At 60.7% G+C, this 22,706-nt stretch overlaps 1 protein-coding gene across 1 annotated transcript in view; it reads right to left on the bottom strand.

Moving 5' to 3' along the window:
• Positions 1–21,348, bottom strand: part of MMP17 (matrix metallopeptidase 17) — a 36,471-nt gene extending 15,123 nt beyond the window's left edge. The window contains exons 1-9 of the mRNA XM_030821794.1: positions 21,082–21,348; positions 12,179–12,311; positions 11,767–11,896; positions 9,850–10,133; positions 8,901–9,077; positions 6,623–6,707; positions 5,517–5,599; positions 5,269–5,421; positions 3–153 (exon numbers count right to left, since the gene is read on the bottom strand). Of these exons, the coding sequence (XP_030677654.1) occupies positions 3–153; positions 5,269–5,421; positions 5,517–5,599; positions 6,623–6,707; positions 8,901–9,077; positions 9,850–10,133; positions 11,767–11,896; positions 12,179–12,311; positions 21,082–21,240 (1,355 nt within the window). The 5' untranslated portion in view covers positions 21,241–21,348. The remainder of the gene's footprint in view (positions 1–2; positions 154–5,268; positions 5,422–5,516; positions 5,600–6,622; positions 6,708–8,900; positions 9,078–9,849; positions 10,134–11,766; positions 11,897–12,178; positions 12,312–21,081) is intronic.
• Positions 21,349–22,706: the final 1,358 nt, after the last annotated feature.

The raw sequence follows: 22,706 nt of genomic DNA, 5'->3' as shown, positions 1-22,706 counted from the left end.
GCCAGTACAGCTGGTCCTTAAAGAAATAAGTCCTGTCATTGTGGGCCCAGGAGAAGGCAGCGTCGATGCCGCCAGGCGGGAGGCTGAAGTCGGAGACGGGGCGCGGGTATCCTTCCTCTACGTTATTGTCCTTGAACACCCAGTACCTGTCTCCTGGGGGCGAGAGAAACAGCCGTGGGCCAGGGCTCGGCCCCACCCCGAAGGGCAGGGGGCTCCAGCCTTTCCTTCTCCCCTGCGTTGGCCGCCCTTGCCCTGGCCCCTCACCTGGGCCTGATGGGACAGCGGCCACAGTGCAATCACCCCACATCACAGGAGCCACATGGATACTTAGTGAGCACCTACTGTGCCCGGCCCGGGCCGTCCCATCCAGCCTGTGGACCCTGCCAGCCACCCCTTTACCGATGGAAACGACTCGGGCTAAACCGCGGCCCGCGACATGCCATTCTATTATTATTATTATTTTTGAGACGGAGTCTCGCTCTGTCACCCAGGCTGGAGTGCAGTGACGTGATCTCGGTTCACTGCAACCTCCACCCCCGGGTTCAAGCAATTCTCATGCCTCAGCCTCCCGTGTAGCTGGGATTACAGGCACACACCACCATGCCCAGCTAATTTTTGTATTTTTAGTAGAGACGGGGTTTCACCATGTTGGCCAGGCTGGTGTTGAACTCTTGACCTCAGGTAATCCGCCTGCCTTGGCCTCCCAAAGTGCTGGGATTACAGGTGTGCCACTGTGCCCGGCCATTTTTTTTTTTTTTTTTTAATAATCTTGTTACATTGCCCAGGCTGGTCTCAAACTCCTGGGCTCAAACAATCCTCCCTTCTCAGCCTCCCAAAGTGCTGGGATCACTGGAGTGAGCCACCGCGCCTGGCCGACCACTCTTTCTGCACAACGGGCTAGAACATCTTCATGGCAAAGACAAGAAAGGACCTCCCTCAAGGCCTGTGTGAGTCTTTTTTTTTTTTTTTTTTTTTCTTTGAGACAGGCTTGCTCTTGTCTCCCAGGCTGCAGTGCAATGGTGTGATCTTGGCTCACTGCAACCTCCGCCTCCTGGGTTTGAGCCATTCTCCTGCCTCAGCCCCCTGAGCAGCTGGGACTACAGATGCCCACCACCACACCCAGCTAATTTTTGTATTTTTAGTAGAGACGGGGTTTCGCCGTGTTAGCCAGGCTGGTCTTGAACTCGTGACCTCAGGTGATTCGCCCGCCTTGGCCTCCCAAAGTGCTGGGATTACAGGTGCGAGCCACCGCGCCCTGCATTAAATACACTTTTCTCCCAAGAAATATAGATGGCATTGAGCACTTGAAGATGGTCAACGTCACTAGAGAAACGCCCTCAAAACAATGAGACACCCTCTCGCCCCCACTGTCAAGAACATAGAAAGTCACTTGTGTCGGGAGGATATGGGGACAGCGGAGCCGGGCGCTGCCGGTGGAGGGTATGAAATTGCGCAGCCGCTGCGGGAGACAGAACGTAGGCTCCCCAAAACATCAAAACAGAATTACCACATGATCCAGCATTCCCACTTCTGGGTGTAAATCCAAAAGAACTGAAAGCAGGGTTTTGGAGAGATGTTTGCACACTCACGCTCATAGCAGCGTCCTTCACAGGAGCCCAGAGCAGAGGAAACCCAAGTGAGCAGGCGAACGAGGTGCAGTCCGTCCGTGCCATGAAATGCCGCTCAGCCTCAGCCAGGGAGGAAACCCTGCCACGTGCCACCGCGTGCATGAGCCCCGAAGACCTTCCGCTGAGTGACACGAGCCAGACACAGAGGGGCAGATCCTGCCTGTCCCACTGACATGGGGTCCCTGGAGCACTCAGAGCCATGGGGACAGCAAGCGGACCGGGGGTGCCCAGCGGAGGGGCGGGGCATCCGTGTTTCACGGGGGCAGCGTTTCCGTTTGGGAAGCTGGAAATCTTCTGGCGGTGGACGCAGGTGACAGCTGCACAGCAACGTGAATGTGCTTCATGCCACTGAGCTGTGACTTAAAAATGGCTAAAATAGTAAATTGTGTTTACCACATCCACAATTTAAAATGACCAAAAAACCAGGGCTGGGAGTGGTGGCTCACGCCTGTAATCCCAGCACTTCGGGAGGTCAAGGCGGGCGGATCACCTGAGGTCAGGAGTTCAAGACCAGCCTGACCAACATGGTGAAACCCTGTCTCTACCAAAAATACAAAAAATTTGCCGAGCACGGTGGTGAGTGCCTGTAGTTTCAGCTACTCAGGAGCCTAAGGCAGGAGAACTGCTTGAACCTAGGAGGTCGAGGCTATAGTGAGCCGAGATCACGCCACTGCACTGCAGCCTGGGTGATAGAGTGAGACTCCGTCTCAAAAAAATACAGTAAAATAAAATTAAAAATAAAAATAATATAAAAAGACCAAAAAAAGTTCTTTGCTGGAGACTGGAAAGGGCTGTGATGTCTGTAAATAGGGGAGGGATTAAGGAGATGATGGGCCCTGCCCTGCTAGGGCTGAGCAAGAACCAGGGCAGATGCGCCTGGTAGGAAACCAGGCAGGGGCAGGGGACACAGGGGACAGAGGGGGAGCAGGGGTGAGACGGGCTGTGGCAAGAGACTCACATGTTCTCAAGTCTCTCCTGGCAGGTGACCGACCCCTCACACCCAGAAATGGGGCTTTATGGTAGCAAAACCTGCAGACACACCTCATCCAGGTGACCACAGTGAACATCACCAGGCAGGGCGGCTCGGGGCTCAGAACACACACCCTCGGTGGCGTTCCTGCCAGATGTGCAAAATCAAAACCTGATCTGGAGGAGACGCCAGACAGGTCCACCTGGGGGAAGCAGCCTGAACACTTCTAATGCGTGCAAGGCAGGGGAGCTGCACGTGACGGGACCCTGCTCGGGGAGGCTCTACAGGGCACCCTGGGGTCTTCTGCAAGGTCGCCTGGGGGAGGTTAGGAGCAATGGGTCATGAGGTTTACAAGAAATTTTTTTTTCTTTTTTAGTCCAGGTACTGTCTTTGGGTTTTTTTTTTTTTTTTTTTTTTTTTTTTTTTTTTTGAGACAGAGTCTCGCTCTGTCACCCAGGCTGGAGTCCAGTGGCGTGATCTCGGCTCACTGCAAGCTCCGCCTCCCGGGTTCACGCCATTCTCCTGCCTCAGCCTCCCGAGTAGCTGGGACTACAGCCACCCGCCACCACGCCCGGCAAATTTTTTGTATTTTGTAGTAGAGACAGGGTTTCACCATGTTAGCCAGGATGGTCCTGATCTCCTGACCTTGCAATCTGCCCGCCTCGGCCTCCCAAAGTGCTAGGATTACAGGCGTGAGCCACTGCGCCTGGCATTTTTTTTTAGTCAAGGTCTTGCTCTGTTGCCCAGGCTGGAGTGCAGGGCACGACCATGGTGCAGTGCAGCCTTGACCTCCTGGCTCAAGCGGTCCTCCTGCCTCAGCCTCCCAGGTGGCTGCAGCCTCTGTCCCTTCAGGAGGGATCAGGCCTCTGGGAACAGTCACCTGAGAGCTCCCAAGTGACGGGGGTGACTGAGTCAAATGCTAAGGGCTGGGCAGGTGATGGAGCGACAGGAGGCGGTTCCCCGGGCAGACACGCAGAACACCTTTTACCTCAGCAAGGAAACAGCGTCCCGCCTGTGACTGTGGGAGTGGCTGCCGCATTGGATTGAATGACGTCCCCTAAACTCACATCCACCCAGAATCTCAGGATGTGACCTTACTTGGAAAGAAGGTCTTTACAGATGTGTCAGTTAAGATGGGTTAAGATGGGATTAGGCAGGCCGGGGGCGGTGGCTCACATCTCTAATCTCAGCACTGTGGGACACCAAGGCGGGTGGATCACCTGAAGTCAGGAGTTCGAGACCAGCATGGCCAACATGGTGAAACTCTGTCTCCACTAAAAATACAAAAATTAGCCAGGAGTGGTGGCGGGCACCTGTAATCCCAGCTACTCAGGAGGCTGAGGCAGGAGAATTGCAACCCGGGAGGTGAAGGTTGCAGTGAGCTGAGATCACACCATTGCATTCTAGCCTGGGCAACAGAGTGAGACTCTGTCTCAAAAAAAAAAAAAAAGAAACAAAAAACAAATAGGATTAGGGGACCTGAATCAAGGCCCGACTTCCTTATAAGAGAAGACTCAAAGATGGAGGAGGAGACGGCCTGGTGAAGACAGAGGTGGTGGCAGGAGGGACGTGGCTGAGAATGACATTGGACGTGGGAGAGGCCTGGGACAGCCTCCAGTAGGGACCCACTCTGCCTACCCCTTGATTTCGGACTTGTGGCCTCCAGACTGTGAGGGAAACTCTGGGCGTTTCAGCCCAGCATGGGGGTCTCTGTCCTGCAGCCCTGCCACCCCCACCTGCCCCTGCTACTGTCTCCTTTTCCTGCCCTTCATGGAGACTTGGAGGCAAAAGGAATGCTTCCTGCAACACCGCCATGAAGTGGTTCCTGGAACGGTGGGCACAGGGGCCGACCGGGGAGAGGTAGCCTGGCCCCAGCAGCCACAGCCCCTCACGCTTCTGTCCCGAGCCTCCTCCAGGCCCCTGGTGCTCCAGCTGCAGCCCCGTCTTTGATGTTCTCGGGACTCGGCAGGACTGCTCCTACCTCGCACGGCCGTTCCCTGGGCTGGAACACTGTACAGCATCTCCCTAAGGAGACCTCTCCCCATTGCCCTTCATTTCTTTTTTTTTTTTTGAGACGGAGTCTCGCTCTGTCGCCCAGGCTGGAGTGCAGTGGTGCGATCTCGGCTCACTGCAAGCTCCGCCTCCCAGGTTCACGCCATTCTCCTGCCTCAGCCTCTCCGAGTAGCTGGGACTACAGGCGCCCACCACCACGCCCGGCTAATTTTTTAAATATTTTTAGTAGAGACGGGGTTTCACCATGGTCTCGATCTCCTGACCTCATGATCCGCCCGCCTCGGCCTCCCAAAGTGCTGGTATTACAAGTGTGAGCCACCGCGCCCGGCTGCCCTTCATTTCTGACTACACCGAACGGCACTGGCATCAGCTCCTCCTGACTTGTGGGTGGACTGTGGCCCGACTAGAACGAGGGCAGGGCTTTCCATCGTTTTGCCCTCTGTGTGCCTGCAGCGGCTGCCTCAGGACGGGGCATACAGTAGGTGCTCAGAGTGCATCTGTTGAGTGCACAATCAAACCAGCTGCTCTGTGCTTGACCAGCCTGTGGGCAGACGTAGGGCTTACACATAGCGGGACGCAGGCTGGACCCCCTCCGTCCCTCCGTGAGGCGGACAGAGGGCCCGGGAAGCCCGGAGTGCGATGGCGAGGCCCACCCACCTTTAAAGAAGACGATCTTGTGGTCGCTGGTGCGCTCGTACACGGCGTCCACGCTGTCCAGGTGCAGCGGCAGGCCCCGCCAGAAGCGGTGCATCTGTGCCGGCTGCAGGGACACCAGGTGCCGGTCCCGAGTCAGACGCCAGAAGTACTTGCCTGGGGGCACAGAGGGGAGGGCCGGGCTGCAGAGAGGGTCTGCACCCAGAGTGGGCCATGCCCCTCTGCCAACCGCCACGGGAACCCTGGGGTACCTTTGAAGAAGAAAGCTTCACCCCGGATCTGGGCCACCGCATCAAAGTGAGTGCTGCATCTGTGGGGCACGTCCTTCCTGGGCCTGCAGGGAGAGAGCCAGGTGGGCTGGGAGGCGGGGCCTGAGCAGCTCAGGACTGGGCATCCTTCGGGGGAGCCCCTGACCTGAGCAGCATGGGACGGGCATCCTTGTGGGGAGCCCCTATCCTTGCCTGGGGGTCTGCTCCTGAAGAGAAAGGCGAATTAAAACGGGGGTGCCTGTCCACCGCTTCACCGGGCGGGGGCCAAGATCTACGCTCTGAGCATACAGAGCGCCAGGGAGCTGCGGGGAGGGCAGGAGCTCAGGGGTGGAGACTGGTGTAGCACCCAGGGCCCGGCTGGGTGCCAAACACCCACGCCACGGGACCCCAAGCCCAGAACTAGAATTCGGTCCTACAAGAAGCGTGTTCACAGCGACGTGGCTGTAACGACAGAAGATCAGGGACAAGGTGCATGTCCACCGAGAGATAACTCGAAACACAGAGCGTGGCTCCTTCACAGCTTTAACTGGTAGGGTTACACGTATAGTCCTGTGACATCTGAGGGTGGGTGACACAAGGTCACAGCTTCTACCAGCCTCTGGCAATACCAGCTCTCAGGACAACTTCACTCAGAATCCAGTTGCTGTGGGAGGGTCATGCCTCATGGAGCAGCCCCGATGGCCGTCCCAGTTGGGCCCAGCCCTGGCACCAGATGTGAGCCCAGGCAGTGAATGTCCCTCCCGCTGGGGGCACAGGCCAGACACTTGTGGGCCCTGTCTGACTCCCTGATGCTGGGAATCCATGGGCTTGATGAAACGTTCATCAAGCTGGGCTGCTTGTCACGTGGCTGACAGGGACGAGGGGGAGAGGAAACCTCGTTTGAAGTTCTCATTTCTGTGCGCGGCCCCTGGCAGGGGAGGGCCGGTATTAGAAGGGGTTTAAGAAAAGACATGTCACTGGGGGCTCAGTCGGCCACACAGCTGTGCGTTTCCCAGGACTCTGAGCCACGATTTGGGGCAAATGTTGCCTGGGACGGGGAAGAGGACAGACAGACCCCAGTGGGTGGTGACCGTGGGCCCAGGGCTTACGGGACGCTGGAACGGTTGTGTGGGGGCTCCGGCAGCAGGGGAGGCTCCTCGGGCTGTGCCGTGGGAGACACAGACTCTCGCACACCTGTGGGAGACAAGGAGGAGGACGGCCTCAAACCCCAGATGCCTGCCTCCCCCCACATCCCACCGGCCCTTCTGAATCCCAGGGATGAAACCGAGGCCACTCAGCAGACAGGCTCTCTGGGGGCGCAGCTGCAATCAGCGAGACTGCCGCCCCCAGAGCTGACGTCGAGGTGGGAGTCAGACCCCTTGCCGAGTTAAACACTCAGTGTGTGAGCACTGCCCTGCAATTCCACCCCGGGGTACACCCTAAAGAGCTGAAGACAGGCGTTCCCACAGGAGCTCGTACACCAGCCTTCACGGCACTGTTCACCACAGCCAACAGGGGCGGCAACCCAGTGCCTGCTATAGGCTGCGTGATGACAAAACTACTCAGCCACGAGAAGAAATCCAGGTCAGATCCATGCTACCACGGGGTGAACCTGGAACACGCTATGCTCAGTGGAAGAAGCCGGGCCGGGCACAGTGGTTCATGCCTGTATTCCCAGCACTTTCAGAGGCCAGGGGAAGAGAATTGCTTGAGCCCAGGAGTTTGAGACCAGCCTGGGCAACATGGCGAGACCCCATTTCTACAAAAAATCTAAAAATTAGCCAGGTGTGGTAGTGCATGCCTGTAGTCCCAGCTGTTCAGGAGGCTGAGTCAGGAGAATCACTTAAGCCCAGGAGTTTGAGACAAGCCTGGGCCACATAGTGAGACCCCATCTCTAAAAAAAAAAAAAAAAGGCCGGGCGCAGTGGCTCACGCCTGTAATCCCAGCACTTTGGGAGGCCGAGGTGGGTGGATCACGAGGTCAGGAGATCGAGACCATCTTGGCTAACACAGTGAAACCCTGACTCTCCAAAAAAAAAATACAAAAAATTAGCCAGGCGTGGTGGCGGTCGCCTGTAGTCCCAGCTACTTGGGAGGCTGAGGTTGCAGTGAGCCGAGATCACGCCACTGCACTCCAGCCTGGGCAACAGAGTGAGACTCCATCTCAAAAAAAAAAAAAAAAAAAAAAAAAACAAAACAATCCAGACACAAAAGGTTGCATGGCTGCATTAGAGGCCAATATATGGAGATAAAAGAAGGTCAGGGGTTGCCAGGGGCTGGGGGGATGGGATGGGTGTCCGGTCTCCTTCAGTGGTAGTGGGTGATGAAAAAGTTCTGGAACCAGATAGAGGTGGCATCTTGTGAATGTCCTGAACGCATGGAAGTACACACCTTGAAAAGGTGAATTTCTTTCTTTCTTTCTTCCTTTTTGAGGCAGTCTCACTCTGCCACCCAGGCTGGAGAGCAGTGGCGCGATCTCCGCTCACTGCAACCTCTGCCTCCTGGGTTCAAGTGATTCTCCTGCCTCAGCCTCCCGAGTAGCTGGGATTACAGGCACCGGCTACCATATCCGGCTAATTTTGTATTTTTAGTAGAGATGGGGTTTCACCATGTTGGCCAGACTGGTCTCAAACTCCTGACCTCAAGTGATCCACCCATCTCGGCCTCCCAAAGTGCTGGGATTATAGGCTTGAACCACTGCATCTGGCCAAAAAGGTGAATTGCATGGGATGTGAATTTTACTACAGTGGAAATGATGCATGGATGTCAGAGCATGTGAAGCAGCAAGGACGATGCTGAGGCCGGGAGGGTCCGGGGGGCGGGGGCAGCACTACTGCAGGGTGTGGGGGGCAGCTGGGGCTGGGTATAAGTGAGGTGACCACGTCGGCCTCTGATGCACATGTGCTGTCTCCCCGGGGCACCAGCTCCCAGGATGGGGGCTCTGCCTCACTTCCTGATGTGAACCCAGCAGAGGGGTCCCTGGTGCCTGACTCGGCTACCCTTGGGTTTCCTGGGCAATCTACGTACCTCTGGGTGCCTCAGTTTTCTCATCTGTAAAGTGAGGACAGTAGTCCTACCTTACATGGCCACAAAGATCCGATGATTTAAGACGTGAAATGTGATTTGCACAGGCCTGGGATACCATCAACCCTACCTATCGTAACTCCACCAGTGTCCGGGGCACAGAGGTGGAATTCTGACCCAGAGGCTCTGGGCACATCAGGGGTGGGCTCTGTGGACAGGCCACAGCATCCCAGCTGGCACAGCACCATACGTGGAGGGAACAGCGGGGAGAGCAAACCCTCCCGGGGGGGCTCTGCTCAGGGGTGCCTGGGGTTTCTGACCCCTCTTCCAGGGGCCCTGTGTCTGGCTTCAGGGAGACACTCACCGTACAGCTGCCAGACGCGCACCCTGTCCTCGTAGGGGAGCCCGTAGCGCAGCGGGTCACCCACCGGGCCCTGGTAGTACGGCCGCATGATGGAGTGCGTGGCGGCCACATGGCTCAACCCAATGGCGTGGCCAAACTCGTGGACAGCCACCGCAAACAGGTCCATCCCGTGGGCATCTGGGGACACAGGGAGCCATGTGAACCAAGGGCAGGAAGGGCCCTGTCCCCACGGGGAGGGACCAGCAGGCCCCCGCCATGCTATGGGGTGCCCATGGGGATGCCTCGATGCCAGCTACGCCAGACGGATTCTGCAGGGTTACTGGGAATTAACGCGATTGCCCTGGAGGCTCTGTGGGACCTGCTGGGCTTCCCAGGCCTGGGGTCTTTGTACCATTGATGGAGGGGCTGATAACCTTTTCTGCACAAGGCCACACAGATAACACCTTGTGCCTGGGGCCTGGGTTACACGGGGCCAGGTGTCGGCCAGATGACCTGAGGGCCGATGCTGTGGGCACTGCCCCCTGGCCCCACACGGCGGGCCTGGGCTCCCAGGACTGCATCGTCCCCGAGGCCACAGTCCAGAGGTCGGAACGGCCTCTGCAGAGCCGTGACTTCTGCAGACAATGGGACGTAGCGGGAGTGACACTGAGCCGGGGCCACAGAGGCCTCGAAGGCCTCCTCCCGCTCCCTCTGTTGGGCGTTGAGAATGTGAGGAGGACAAGCTCGGCTCAGCCGGCGGTGTCCCCGCCCGACAGGCCAGCATCCAGCGAGGTCAGCTGGGCCGAGCACAGACGCTGCGAGATCGTCCCTAGTGGGAAATGCCCAGCCGTACTCAGGAGCAGCTGTGTGTGTTCAGCCGTGGGGTTGGGGATGAGGGGCCATGGCTGCTCCTCAGCCTCACAGGCTGCTGGGGCTCTTGACTCTGCCCTGAGGGCTGACCCAGACGCACCGGAGGAGCGGAAGGTCCAGGCCTCGTCGTCGTCAAAGTGGGTGTCCCCGGCGGTGTGGTGGTCGCCGGGGAAGAAGGCGTGGGCCACGGTGCCGCCGGGGCCGTCGAAGGGGTAGCCGTCGTTGTGGTCGGCCCTGGAGAAGTCGATCTGGATGTCGGCGGCGCTGCCTGCCACCTCGTGGAAGTTCAGGGGTGCAATGTCGCTCCAGACCTTGAGGGCGTAGTACATGAGTGCGCGCACCGTGTCGCGCCCCAGTGGCGAGTCCCGTGGGAATGTCCGGACCCTGTGGGCAGTGGTCAGCCCAGAGAGAGTCACGGAGAACAGGCCACGCGCCCCAGGCCAAGGTTCCCTGAACGCCCCTCCTCAGCCCGGGGGTGCCCCTATGAGGGTCTCCCCCACCTTCCGCCTTTCTCCCCCCGCCAGGACTCATCCGATGCAGCCACGGCGGTCCCAGTAGTTCACCAGGATGGACGACAGAGGGAGGGAAATGAGAGCCCAGGCAGGCTGAGACCCCCAGGCCACAGGCAAACGTCAGCTCCTGCGTGGAACCCTCAGCCCCAGGGCCCTCAGCAGTGCGTCCCATCTGCCCCATCTCCCTGCTCCCCGCCGAAGGGGTTCTCTCGGTTCACCAGCTCTCACACTAGCCAGGGCCCCTCTGAGACAGTTTCGACTCCAGGGGACAGCAGCAGGTGTGTGGGTCAGTGTCCTGCCAAATTCACGTCCACCCGGAACCTCAGAATGTTACCTGGTTTGGAAATGGGGTTGGCTGGGTATGGTGGCTCACACTTGTAACCCCAGCACCCCAGCACTTTGGGAGGCCAGGGTGGGCGGATTGCTCGAGCTCAAGAGTTTAAGACCAGCCTGGTCAACATGGCGAAACCCTGTCTTTACTATTTTATTTTTTTTTGAGACAGAGTCTCACTATGTCTCCCAGGCTGTAGTGCCATGGCGCAATCTTGGCTCACTGCAGCCTCTGCCTCCCAGGTTCAAGTGATTCTCCTGCCTCAGCCTCCTGAATAGCTGGGATTACAGGCGCACATCACCACACCCAGCTAATTTTTGTATTTTTAGTAAAGATGGGGTCTCACCATGTTGGCCAGGCTGGTCTTGAACTCCTGACCTCAAATGATCCGCCCGCCTTAGCCTCCCAAAGTGCCATGATCACAGGCATGAGCCACCATGCCCGGCCCTGTCTCTAGTAAAAATACAAAAAATTAGTCGGGCGTGGTGGCTCGTGCCTGTAATCTCACCTACTTGGGAGGCTGAGGCAGGAGAACTGCTTGAACCCAGGAGACAGAGGTTGTAGTGAGCCAAGATTGCAACACCACCCTACAGCCTGGGTGGAAGAGCGAGACACTGTGTCGAAAAAAAGAAAAAAATTAGCGGGGTGTGTTCATATGCATCTGCAGTCCCAGCTACTTGGGAGGCTGAGGCAGGAGGATGGCTTGAGCCTGGGAGGTCAGGGCTGCAGTGAGCTGTGATTGTGCCACCGCACTCCAGCCTGGGTGACAAAGTGAGACCCTGTCTCAAAAAAAAAAAAAAAAAGAAATAGGGTCTTTGTGGATGTCATGAGGGGTTGACATGAGGTCACACTGGATTAGGGCGGGCCCTAAATCCAAGGAGCGTCCTAGAGACACAGGAGAGGAGGCTGCGCACAGACAGGGCAGGGTGGAAGCAGAGGCTGGTGATTCCACCCAGGGCTGCCAGCAACTGCATAGCTGGATAGAACCCTGGACAGATGCTCCCTCTACCTCCCCAGGGCACCATCCAGCCCACTCCTTTGCAGGGACTCCTGGCCTCCAGAGTGGGGAGAGAGCTCCTGCCGCTGTCTCAAGTACCCCGGTTCGTGGATATCTACAGCAGGCCCAGACACGGAGACACGGGGGCCCCGCTCCTCACCCTGGCCACGCACCCACCTCCACGACAGGTTCCTCTTGTTCCACTTGGTTGGGGCTGGAGCCTGGCGTCTCCTGCGAGCCTGGGTCAGGACAGGGAGGTCTGGCAGGGAGCAGCGTGGGGTTTTCATCAGGGCCAGGGTGGCCTCGTCTGCAGGGAATGCCTGGAGCTCAGAGCCTAGCCCAGCTTGCTCCCCACCCCAGGATCCCGAGCACCCCCAAGGGCGGGAGCCCTGACTCTGGCACCAGCCTCCGAGCCGCCCCCTCCTCCACGTCATCTCCGGGGGACCAGCCCCAGGCTCTGAGCTACACCAGGCCAGGACCCAGGTTCATTCAAGCATAAGGCGGGACTGTGCCTGATCAGAGGGGGCATGGCCGACTGGCGCAGACCTGATGGGGCCACAGCGCTCCCACTGCCCCCTAGAGAACTGACCCAGGATGCCGGTGGCCTCCAGGCCGCCAAACTGCTGCATGGCTGTGATGGCCTTCGACAGCTCCTCTTGCGTCTGCAGCTGCCCTGTTGTGGGGTCAGCCGGGGGCAGGTAACCGAACCTGCTTAGCCACTCCTGAGGGCAGAGAGCAGGGTAAGGGGGTGCAACAGAGGGCCCGGTCCTACCCAATGAGAAGCCTGCCATGGGCCACCACTGCTTCCGGGCACGCCCCTCCAAGCCCCCTATCTGCCCACAAGGCACCTCTTGTCTCTTCCCTTGGCAGCTGCTGGAAAAGTGTCTTAATAAACCTGATGTCCCTGGCCAGGTGATGTGGCTCACGCCTGTAATCCCAGCACTTTGGGAGGCCAAGGCGGGCGGATCACGAGGTTGGGAGATAGAGACCATCCTGGCTAACACGGTGAAACCCCGTCTCTACTAAAAACACAAAAAATTAGCCGGGCGTGGTGGCGGGCGACTGTAGTCCCAGCTACTCGAGAGGCTGAGGCAGGAGAATCGCTTGAACCCAGGAGGTGGAGGTTGCAGTGAGCCGAGATCGTGCCATTGCACTCTAGCCTGGGCGACAGAACAAGACTCTGTCTAAAAAATAAATAAATAAATAGATAAATAAATAAACAAACAAACAAACCTGATGTCCCTTAGATGATGTGAGCTTGTGCAGTACACGACCTGTACAACCACTCATGGCAACCCTGCCCCTCCTCATGCCTCCTGAGACCGCAAAATGCTAGAGAACCTTCAAAAGGCTCTTAAATGTGGCCAGTGTCAAACGCAGGCTCTCAGCTGACTTGTGACAGGGAAGTCTAGCACCCAACGTCTAGGACCCCAGCTGAGAAAGGCAGTGGCTCAGACACCAGTTTGAGGAATTGGGCCATGCTGTACATTCATGGGGGGATAAGAGCCCAGGCTTGGCTGGTGTTGTGGCTTATGCCTGAGATCCCAGCACTTTGGGAGACTGAGGCGGGAGGATGGTTTGAGCACAGGAGTTGAAGGCTGCGTCTGCAACAGAGCGAGACCCTGTCTCAGAAACAAAAGCCAGGTTCCAGCCAGGCTGTCCAGGTTCAAATCCCGCTCAGCCACCTCCCCGCTGTGTGCCTGGGGCAAGGCAGTCCACCCCTCTGGGCTCCTTCCTCAGAGTCCTTGGCAGGCTGGTGGTGAGGACGTGAGCCAGGGTGTGGAAAGTGTTCACACCAGCACCTGACGCAGAGGACAGCTCTGCTCTGAAGGGCCCACTGGGGTGGGTGCGAGGCTGCGCGTACCAGAGCTGAGCAGGAGCAGGAACGCGGGCAGCCCTTTAACCTGGGCATAAATCAAGCCCTGGCCCCATGCCCCAGTCATCGCTGCTACCCTGGAGGGGCCCTGGGGACAGGGGGGCCTGGATGGCATCCGTGGGGACCTGGGGACAGGGGGGCCTGGGTGCCATCTGTGGGGGCTACCTCCACCCCTAGCTTCAGTTTCTTCAACTGCCAAATGGCGCCTGTGCCCACTTGCAGGCTGCCATGAAGCTCCTGCACTCGCCAGCCCAGGGAACCACAGCAGGGGTGAGGCGGGCTCCAGAAAGGTACAAGCCAGGGGTGAGGTGCTGGGGGCTCTGCCCTGCCTGCAAACCTGTCTTTTTTTTTCCTCTGGTGGACATTTAGAAAATGCTTGTGAATCGCTATTATTTACCACCTCTCATGTATTCATTGGCCAAATCATATGAAAGTGCCCATTTTTGACCATTTCTGATTTAAAATAAATACTAGTAGTTTCACGTGGCTTAACCTAAAAAAATGCATAAATGAAAAAAACATAACTTTTTAAAGAAATCCTAAAAAAAAAAAAAAAAAAAAGGAAAAAGAAAAAAGAAAATGCTTGTGACTCATTTGTGCCACCTGCTGGGCCCCTGGGTTCTGGTCTGCAGGAGCTGGTGACGGGTGGTCCTGGCCAACCCTACTGCCCACCAGCAGGCAGTGCTCAGAGGAATGAGGCGCCACTGTCCTGGAAGTCCCGGGGCATCAGCAACAGGCCGCGCTGGCCAGGAGGGGCCTCACAAGACATTGCATGGGATCTGCACACCCTGAGATCCCCCTTCCAGGAAGCACTGAGTCCTTCCCGGGGCCCTCCCTCTGTGCCTTTATCCCCTTTCCAAACCCTACTGACCCAGCCCAGCCCCTCAGCCCCTTGGGGAAGCCAAGAGTGTGTACAGAACTGGGGGGCCCCTCCAAGGCTATAGGCATGACAGGACATCAAAGTGGAAATTCATGACTGGGGTGGGCAGCTTCTCTGGAGGGGCCTTGGGGGTGACAGCCTTGGCCTCGACAAGCTGGCCTCCCACTTCCGCCCTGACCTCCAGCGTGTGGGAATCTTTGGCCCTGAGCATCCGGCCCCACACTACTGTGCACCCGCAGGGTTTACTGAGGGTGTCCCATGGCCAGTCACCACTCTAGGTGCTGGAGATGCCCATCAGCACATTTTGCACTTTTTAGTCCTTTGTTAAGATCACAGCTCAACAGGGTCACTGTGCCTCATGGTTACAACAGCCTGTCACCTCCTCCAGGAAGCCCTCTGGAGTTTCCTCACACCATCTATGATACTGGATGATGACCCCCTGCCCCCTCACCAGGGAAGGGTCCATACAGGCAGGTGCCTTTCCCACCCAGGCCAGTTGCTGCCTGGGTTGGGCCAGCGAGTGCTTAGACCCCTTGGGAGGACAACCCACCCCCCAGCCTTCCTGTCTACAAGCTGCGGTCACAGCTGGTAGCTGCACTGAGCGGCCCATTTACTCTGTGGGGCTCACGGCAGCCGGTTGGGGCACCCCCGCCCCCCGCCCCGGTCCCTGGGGAGCTGGGCAGTCTGGCCATGGGGCCACATGCATTTCAGGAAAGTGGAGCCGGGCCTGGCAGGCAGCACTCCCAGTGGCTGTGGAATGCTGCCCAACGTTTGGAAGCAGGTGGTTTAGCTGCAGGTGTGAGCGGCCAGCCTGCTTCAACTCGTAGAACCAGGGCCCCCAGCACCAGCCTGGGACAGGCAGCCCCGCCCATGGTCACCTGTGGCCCCAGGGGCGCTGGAATTTGAGCACAGAATGGCGTCGAATCTTGGGGGGTGGTGGGTGTGTGGGGCAGGGCTGGTGGGTGCCTCCTACCTAACACGAGTTTGTGCTCGGGGGCTGTGCCCCAAATCTCAGGCATCCTGGGAGGGGCCGTCTCAGGGGCCAGAGTGGGAGGGTGGGAACCACTTCTTAGTTTGCCAGGGACACCCCGACAGAACAAGCCTTGCAGGTTTGGGAGCCACCAGCCTTTGGGTGGACACAGATAGAAGTGGCCGCCTGCCCCAGGGGGCCTCCTGAACCCACGAGGCGCCCTCGCCCAGCCCTGACCTGTCCTGTGCTCCCAGTGTGGGCGGAGGCACAGCTGTGGGGAGGCCTGAGCCTGCAGGGAAGAGGCAGCAAGCAGCTCACCAGGCAGCTCAGGTCCACCTGGGAGGCGCCGGCCGATTCCTGGCTAGGGCTTGGAAATGTTGACCCAGGCTAATGGGGTGGCGGCGGCGGCAAGGTGGGTTTGTTAGCTGAGGGGAGTAGGGGTTAACTAGGCCTGGAGCACAGTCCTGGGGCAAACCCCCTACCCCAGCCAACTCCTCAGCGCACATGTGGCGGCCCCTCCCCGCCCCTCCTCCCCCGCCAGGCCTCTACCCTGACCCACTCCCACCCACAGCGGGTAGGGGGATGCCTGCTGTAGGATGGCCGCTGGGGTGGGGGCCCAGACTCCCCCCTCCAGGTGTCCCCCTCCCTGCCCCCTGCCCCCAGTACCTACAGAGCCTGTGGATCCCACGTGGGGGGGGGAGGGGGGCGTCTCATCCTGAGAACCTGCTACCTGCCCCCCTCCACGCCCACCCGCTGCCTGGTCCTCCCTCTGCTGTCGCCACGGAGACCGCTGTCTCCAGGGCAACAGAGGCTGTGGCAGGCGGGTGCTGCAGAAGCAGCAGGGTGAACCTTCCAGAAGGCCACTGGGGAGGGGGAGGGGCTGCCAGGAGGAGGGAGGAGGCGGGAGGGGGCTGCCAGGAGCTCCAGGGAGCCCCAACCCACGGCAGCCACCCCCTGGCTGATGTTAGTTTCTGGAGCCGCCTAGGAGAGGCGGCCGCTCTCCGGCTCCTCCCATGGGCTGGGCCATTACCAAAGATGGGGACACAGAGGCCAGAGGCAGAGCCCTGCCCTGGGGGGGCACAGGCAGGAAGTGGGCACCCGCAGCCCCTGACTCTGACGCAGATGCAGGCAGCCGCCCAGGCCCACTCGGGATTCACTGTTCAGCCTGTTGTCTGACACAATGCATATCTGTTTCCAGCCTTAAGGGGGCGTAATGCACACAGCACAGAATTCCCTTTGACGGTTTTTAGGGAATTTATGGTTTTTAGGGAGTTTATGGAGTGCAGCCCCCGTCCCCGGGCTCTGGGTTGCACTGATTGGTTGTAACGGCCCCTCCCACCCAGGGCACCCTGGCTGGCGGTTGCATCTGTGGCCCTGCTGTGCCATGATGGTGGCGCCTGGGCCTGGCCCCTGCAGATGAATGAGGGCCCGACCCCCACACTCATCTGTGACCCAACCTGCACGGGGCCTGGGGGCGGGAAGAGCAGGTGTCATCAGCCCCATTTTACAGATGAGAAAACTAAGGCTCAGAGAGTGTGGATAACCTGTCCACGGTCAGTGATGGAGCTGTGGTCTGGTCCCGGCAACCATGTCTGACCCACTCGGCCATGCAGGGTCCCCTGCACCGGCCTCCTCTGGGGGCTGACCCTCTGTTGGAGTGACCCCCTTGCTCCAGCCTCTTCCGCAGGGACACTGCCAGATCCCCTGAATCCATCTGTCTGAGCAACTGGGGAGAGGCCGAGACCACGGGACTCCATCCCACTGCCCACAGGGAAGGACGGGATTGTGAGGAGGATAAATAGCAAACACCTGAACACATACACGAGTCTCAGGCGGTCATTATGTCCTGAGCAGTAATAACTGCTCTATTCGATTCTAACAGCCAACAGTTATCCAGCACTACCCAATGATGCCCACGTCATTCGTGCCCACGTCCCTCAGGCACTGAGAGGCTGGGGTGGTCCCTGCTGGAGGGTGCCTGGCACAAAGCAGGTGCTCACAGGCAACTGAGGGTTAACCTTATGAAGTGGGTGTTCTTATTACTCCCAGTTTACAGATGAGAACACGGAGGCACAGGGAGTTAGGACATCTATCCTCAGCCCAGGCTGTTGGCTTCCGGGTCTCCGACTGTGACCACTGTGCTGTGTGGGGGTAAGGGACGGGCTGGAGGGCTGATGAAATGCGTGCTCGGGGAACATCCCGGGGGACACGGAAGGAGCTGTCCAGATCCTCTCCAGCCTTCCCCCTTCCCATCCCCCCAGATCCTCTCCAGCCTTCCCCCTTCCCATCCCCGCCAGATCCTCTCCAGCCTTCCCCATTCTCGTCCCCCCCCCAGATCCTCTCCAGTCTTCCCCATTCCCGTCCCCCCAGATCCTCTCCAGCTTTCCCCTTCCCGTCCCCCCCAGATCCTCTCCAGCCTTCCCCCTTCCCGTCCCCCCCAGATCCTCTCCAGCCTTCCCCATTCTCGTCCCCCCAGATCCTCTCCAGCTTTCCCCTTCCCGTCCCCCCCAGATCCTCTCCAGCCTTCCCCTTCCCGTGCCCGCCAGATCCTCTCCAGCCTTTCCCCTTCCTGTCCCTGAACTATCGGAAGCACCTCCGCTGATAGCGCGGCAGCCTATCCTCACTGGCCCCATTGTGCAGACAGGGAGACTGAGGCCCGGCAGTTAGTGGGGTCGCAAAGCCCACGTCCAAGGGAAACAACATCCCCGGAGCCATGAAGACGGCTGTCAGAAGGGGACTGCGGAGCAAGAGACACTCAGACGTCTCTCACGGCAAAATCAGGCCATGGTCCAACCATCCTGCCCGTCTTGGTTTTGGCTGGGGGTGCTCGCCTGAAGCTCTGGGAGCGGCTGCAGGGTGAGAGGGGACACCCTGGCCCCAGCCAGGGCGATGACAAGGTCCTGAGGGCCAGGAACCCAGAGGCCACCGGCAGAAGCCAGGACATGGAGGGCGGCTGCCACCTGGCACCATCTGGCCCAGCATCCCACAACCTCAGCAATACCCCCACCCCGCTCCACCCCGCCCCACCCCGCTCCACCCCGCCCCACCCCACCCCACCCCACCCCACCTCGTGCAGAAGATCAAGGGAGCTGCCACTGTGCCGTGGGCGCGGCGATGACAGCCACAGGCTGTGCTGCCGAGAGGAGAAATGGAGCAGAAACTTTAGAGCAGTTTGTCAAAATCTGCCACCACACAACTGCCACCCAGGACCCAGATCCCTAGACACTCTCGCCGCGAGTCCAGGAAGTTCCGGCCAGAAGCAGGCTGCAGGCCGTGCCTGGCTAAACCAGGTGAATAGACGGGCGGCTCCGGCACAGACACTCCAGATAGCGTGCGAAGCTGCGATCGCACGGCCCACGGTGCCACCGTGCAAAAATAAGGCACCGGGAGCCGCGTCCCGTCCGTGCCCAGGAGCCAGGGGCGGGAGGGAGGCGTCCGCCTGTGGAGACCCTGGGCTGCTCGCTGTTTGTCGTACTCAAAACACAGGAAGACAAAAAACTCAGGCCCACAAGGACAAGCAGCCCCGCCGAGGACCCCCGGGGGGACAGTGCGCTGTTTTGTCTCCGCCGAGGGCTGAAAGCCCGGCTCCGCAGCCCAGCAGCCTGAATCCCGGCCTTGTTCACGTGCTAATGGGGGGCGCCCCGGGGCGGGCCCTCCCCTCCAGCCCCGGCTCCAGCCCTGCTGGGTGCAGCTCTGTCTGCAGCTCTGAGACAAAGGAGCCCTTCTCGTCTCTGGCTCCCAGACCTGAGTATCAGTGCGCTCCGGGAGCGCCTCTGGAGAGCGGGCGGTGGAGGAGTCCCCGCTCCCGCCCAGATCCCGGCCTCCTCGTCCCTCCCCGCGGGGAAGCCGCCCGCCCCTGGGCCTGAGCTCGGCCCGCGGTTCCCCCGAGGGCCAGCAGAGGACGCCCCGCACCGCCAGTGTGAGCAGGAAGCCGCGGCAGGACGGAGGCTCCACGCCAGGCCGGGCCGGACCGGACCCGGAGGGGGCTCCAGGCAGGGGACCGCCCGCAGCGTCCTCCCTCTCCGGCTGGACACCGGGGCCCCACTCACTGCCCCCGGCCAGGCTGGGGAGCCACATCCTCCGCTCGGTGCTGTCGCAGGGCGCGGGGCGGGTGACCCCCGGGGTGCCAGGAGAGACCGAGGCGCAGGTACCAGCTGAGAGGAGGGCGCCTGACCCACTCTCTCCAGGCAGGCGGGCGGCGAGAAACTTCCAAATCGCACTGGGTCTGATCAGCCAACATGGCTCGGCCGGGGGTCCATCCTCCTGAGTGTGGGGGCCCCACCTTGAGTCCTCCCCTGGCATTGCCCCGGCCCCTTCTGCGGCACCCTCGGACCTGGAAGGCGGGCCTGGGTTCACCTCCCTCCAGAGCTGGAGACACCAGGCCCCCAGGGCGTGATTCTCAGTGGGGGATCCGGGAGATCCTCAGCTACAAAGGGGTCTTGAGGACGTGGAGGGGGGGCACCCCAAGTTCACAGGCAGCCTGGCTGGAAGAAAGCCACTGTGGGGACCTGCAGGCACCTGGATGCGGGCAGCAGGGACAGTGGCCAGCACCCTCCCAGATGGCTTCGGGGCCTGGGGCAAACGGTGGCCACATCGGCTTCCCATCCAGACCCCCTGGCCAAGTCCTGCCAACCACAGGGGCTGCGGGTGCCACCCAAGTGGCCCCTCCATATGCCTCGACTGCCTGAAATCCACCTGCGCTGACTTGCTTGGACCCCAAGGTTTTGGAGCTCCTGAATGTCCACTGCGCTGGGCGAGGGGCCCTGACAGGACCCCACTGGGAGACTGTCCGCGGACGAGGGCCAGGCCGAGTACTTGTGAGGGGCGAGGAGGCCTCGGCCCCTGGCCGGACTCCCTGGGTAGGAGTCCATTGAAGGCAGCGGTGAGGCAGGAGCCTCAGAAGGAACCGCCGAACCCAGCCCGAGTCCACCCGGCCGCCCCAGCGGGGGGGCGCTGACCCCACGACGTGTGCTCTAAATCTTCCGGGTCCACAGGAGACGCGAGTCCCGGCTGCGGAACAGGGGAGGGGGCTGTGGGAAGAGGCCACGTCGCTGCCCCCAGGCAGGGTTTCTAAGCTGAGCTGGGTACAGCTACGGGGTGTGGGGTGAGGAAGGCTCTCCCCGCGCCCCCGGCTCAGCACTTTACCAGGGCAAGGCAGGGAGAGCCTGGCCGACCTGGGGTGGAGGGGAAGGAGGCTGGGGGCCAGGTCCCTGCCCAGTGGGGAGCTGGGGCCGGCATCCCTGTGCCCCCAACACCCTCAACCGAGCAAACTCGGGGGCTCAAGGCTTTCCGGTGCTCCCACTCCGTAGCCCCTGCCCTTCCTCGCTTCGTGGGTTCGTGCTCCTGCTCCCGCCACTCCCACCCGGAACGCACGCAGCGCGCAGGGCTCGGGGCGGCCGCGATACCTGCTCTCGCCCACCCCGGCTGCTCTGGGGCTGCTGCAAGCCGGCGACCCGGGCTCCGGGTGGGCGACCCCCTCACAACTCCACGGGCTCCTGCGTCTGCGGCGCGCTCCCAGCGCACGGAGCCGGGACGGCAGCCGGCGCCTCCCCAGGACTCGCGTGCGCTCGCCCGGCCGCTCAGCCCGCGTCCCTGCCTCAGTCTCCCCACCCAGGAAATGGGTCCAGGGCGCCAGGGCTCCCGCGCGACGCCGACGCGCACTGCTGGGGTCTTCCCGGTCCCCGCCACCCAGCCCGCGGAGACCCCCGGCTCCGGCCCAGGAGCTCCGCGCCCGTCCCGGCCCCGCTTCCTCGGCCGCGCGCTCACCACTCCCAGGCTGAGGTCCTCCGCGCGCGGCGCGGGTGCGGGCGCGGCGCAGCCCCCGCGGGTCCCTAGCGCCAGCAGCAGCAGCAGCAGCAGCGGCAGCGGCGGGAGTCCGGACCCTGGGGGCGGCGGGCCGGGTCCCCGGGCTGCGCGGCGCCGCATGGCGCTCACATGGGCCCGCGGGAGGCGTGCAGAGTCCCGCGCCCTCCGCTCCGCGCTCCGCAGCCCGGCGCCCTCCTCTCTCCTCTCTCCGCTGCGCCCCCGCCGGACTGAGCTCCGCGCGGCAGCCTCAAGCGGCGGGGCGGGGCCATGCAAATATATGCTAACGAGGCCGGCCGCCTTAAAGAGCCCGCGCCGCCCCGGACGCTGCGACCCCCGGCCCGCCCCGCGTGTCCGCGAGGAGACTGGGTCCGCGGCATCACCGGGAAGGCGTTTCCCCGAGTGTCTCGGGACGCTCCTGGGGCGGCGGGGACGCGCGGGGTGGGCGCCGGGGCGGGGGTCCGGGGCGCCTGCGGGGAGCTGACCCTGACTCCCCTCTCCGGTCGCGCTCCGGGGCCAACCCCCCACGGCGCCGAGGCCTAGGTTTAGACCCGGGTTCAGGCCCCGGAGTCGCGGTCGCAGCGCAGCAGGTGGGCGCTTGGTGGAGCCCGCGGACCGCGGGAGAGGGAGGGTGGGGCTTGGGGGGCGCTGGGGACTGGAAGGCGAGGGCGAGTGTTGGGGGGCGCTGGGGTCCTCGGCGGAGGCTCTGCAGTCCCTGCGGGCCTGGGAGGGAGAATGTTAACTTATAACCTTTGTTGGAGTGCAGCGTGTGCCTGGCACATACCCAGGAGTTACATGAATAATTTCATTTACTCACAACCTTTATGAGATGAAAACTATGATTTCCATTTCGCAGACAAAGAAACTGAGGCCCAAAGAAATGAAGTAACATATGGGAGGTCCTGGAGCGGGCAAGTGGCAGAGCCAGGGTCAGAGCCCGAGCAGGCGCTGGTGTGGACCGAACTCGTGCAAGCTACGTACAGGCTGCCCCGCGAGTGGGAGATCTTGGGAGAGGGCAGGGGGTGAGGTTCAAGGGTAACCCTTGCCTTTATTCAGCTTCTCCTGGTGCTGGACAGCATGGCTTCCCCTGCTTCCCAGGCCCTCCTGCTCCACCACCCCAAATCCCAGCTGGTACTGTCAGGACTGAGGTCTCATTCTATGGACAGGGAAACTGAGGCTCGGTCCCTTTTACCAGAACCGGTCTCAGGGAAGTGGTGCCCCTCCCCTCCTGTGAGGGCCGACCCCACCCCCCTCCCTGGCTCCTTCCCTGGGTACTCTGGCCCATCCTGTCCCTGCTGCCCTCAGAGCCTCCCTGGCGCAGTCTGAACAGGGAGATTCCACACCTGCTTCAGATGACCTTGGTTCAGACTGATGGGATCACCTGCAGGAGGAGCCCTGGAGTGCGAGGACTTTCACAGCACATTCCGGATTGTTTTTTCTTTTCTTTTTTGCTCTGTTGCCCCGGCTGGAGTGCAGTGGCACTTTCTCGGCTCACTGTAACCTCCGCCTCCTAAATTCAAATGATTCTCCTGTCTCAGCCTCCTGAGTAGATGGGATTTCAAGCGTGCACAACCGTGCCCAGCTAATTT

The sequence above is a fragment of the Nomascus leucogenys genome, chromosome 10 (assembly GCF_006542625.1).
Source record: "Nomascus leucogenys isolate Asia chromosome 10, Asia_NLE_v1, whole genome shotgun sequence".
NCBI lineage: Eukaryota > Metazoa > Chordata > Mammalia > Primates > Hylobatidae > Nomascus > Nomascus leucogenys.
This window is presented reverse-complemented; position numbering and strand designations above follow the sequence as displayed.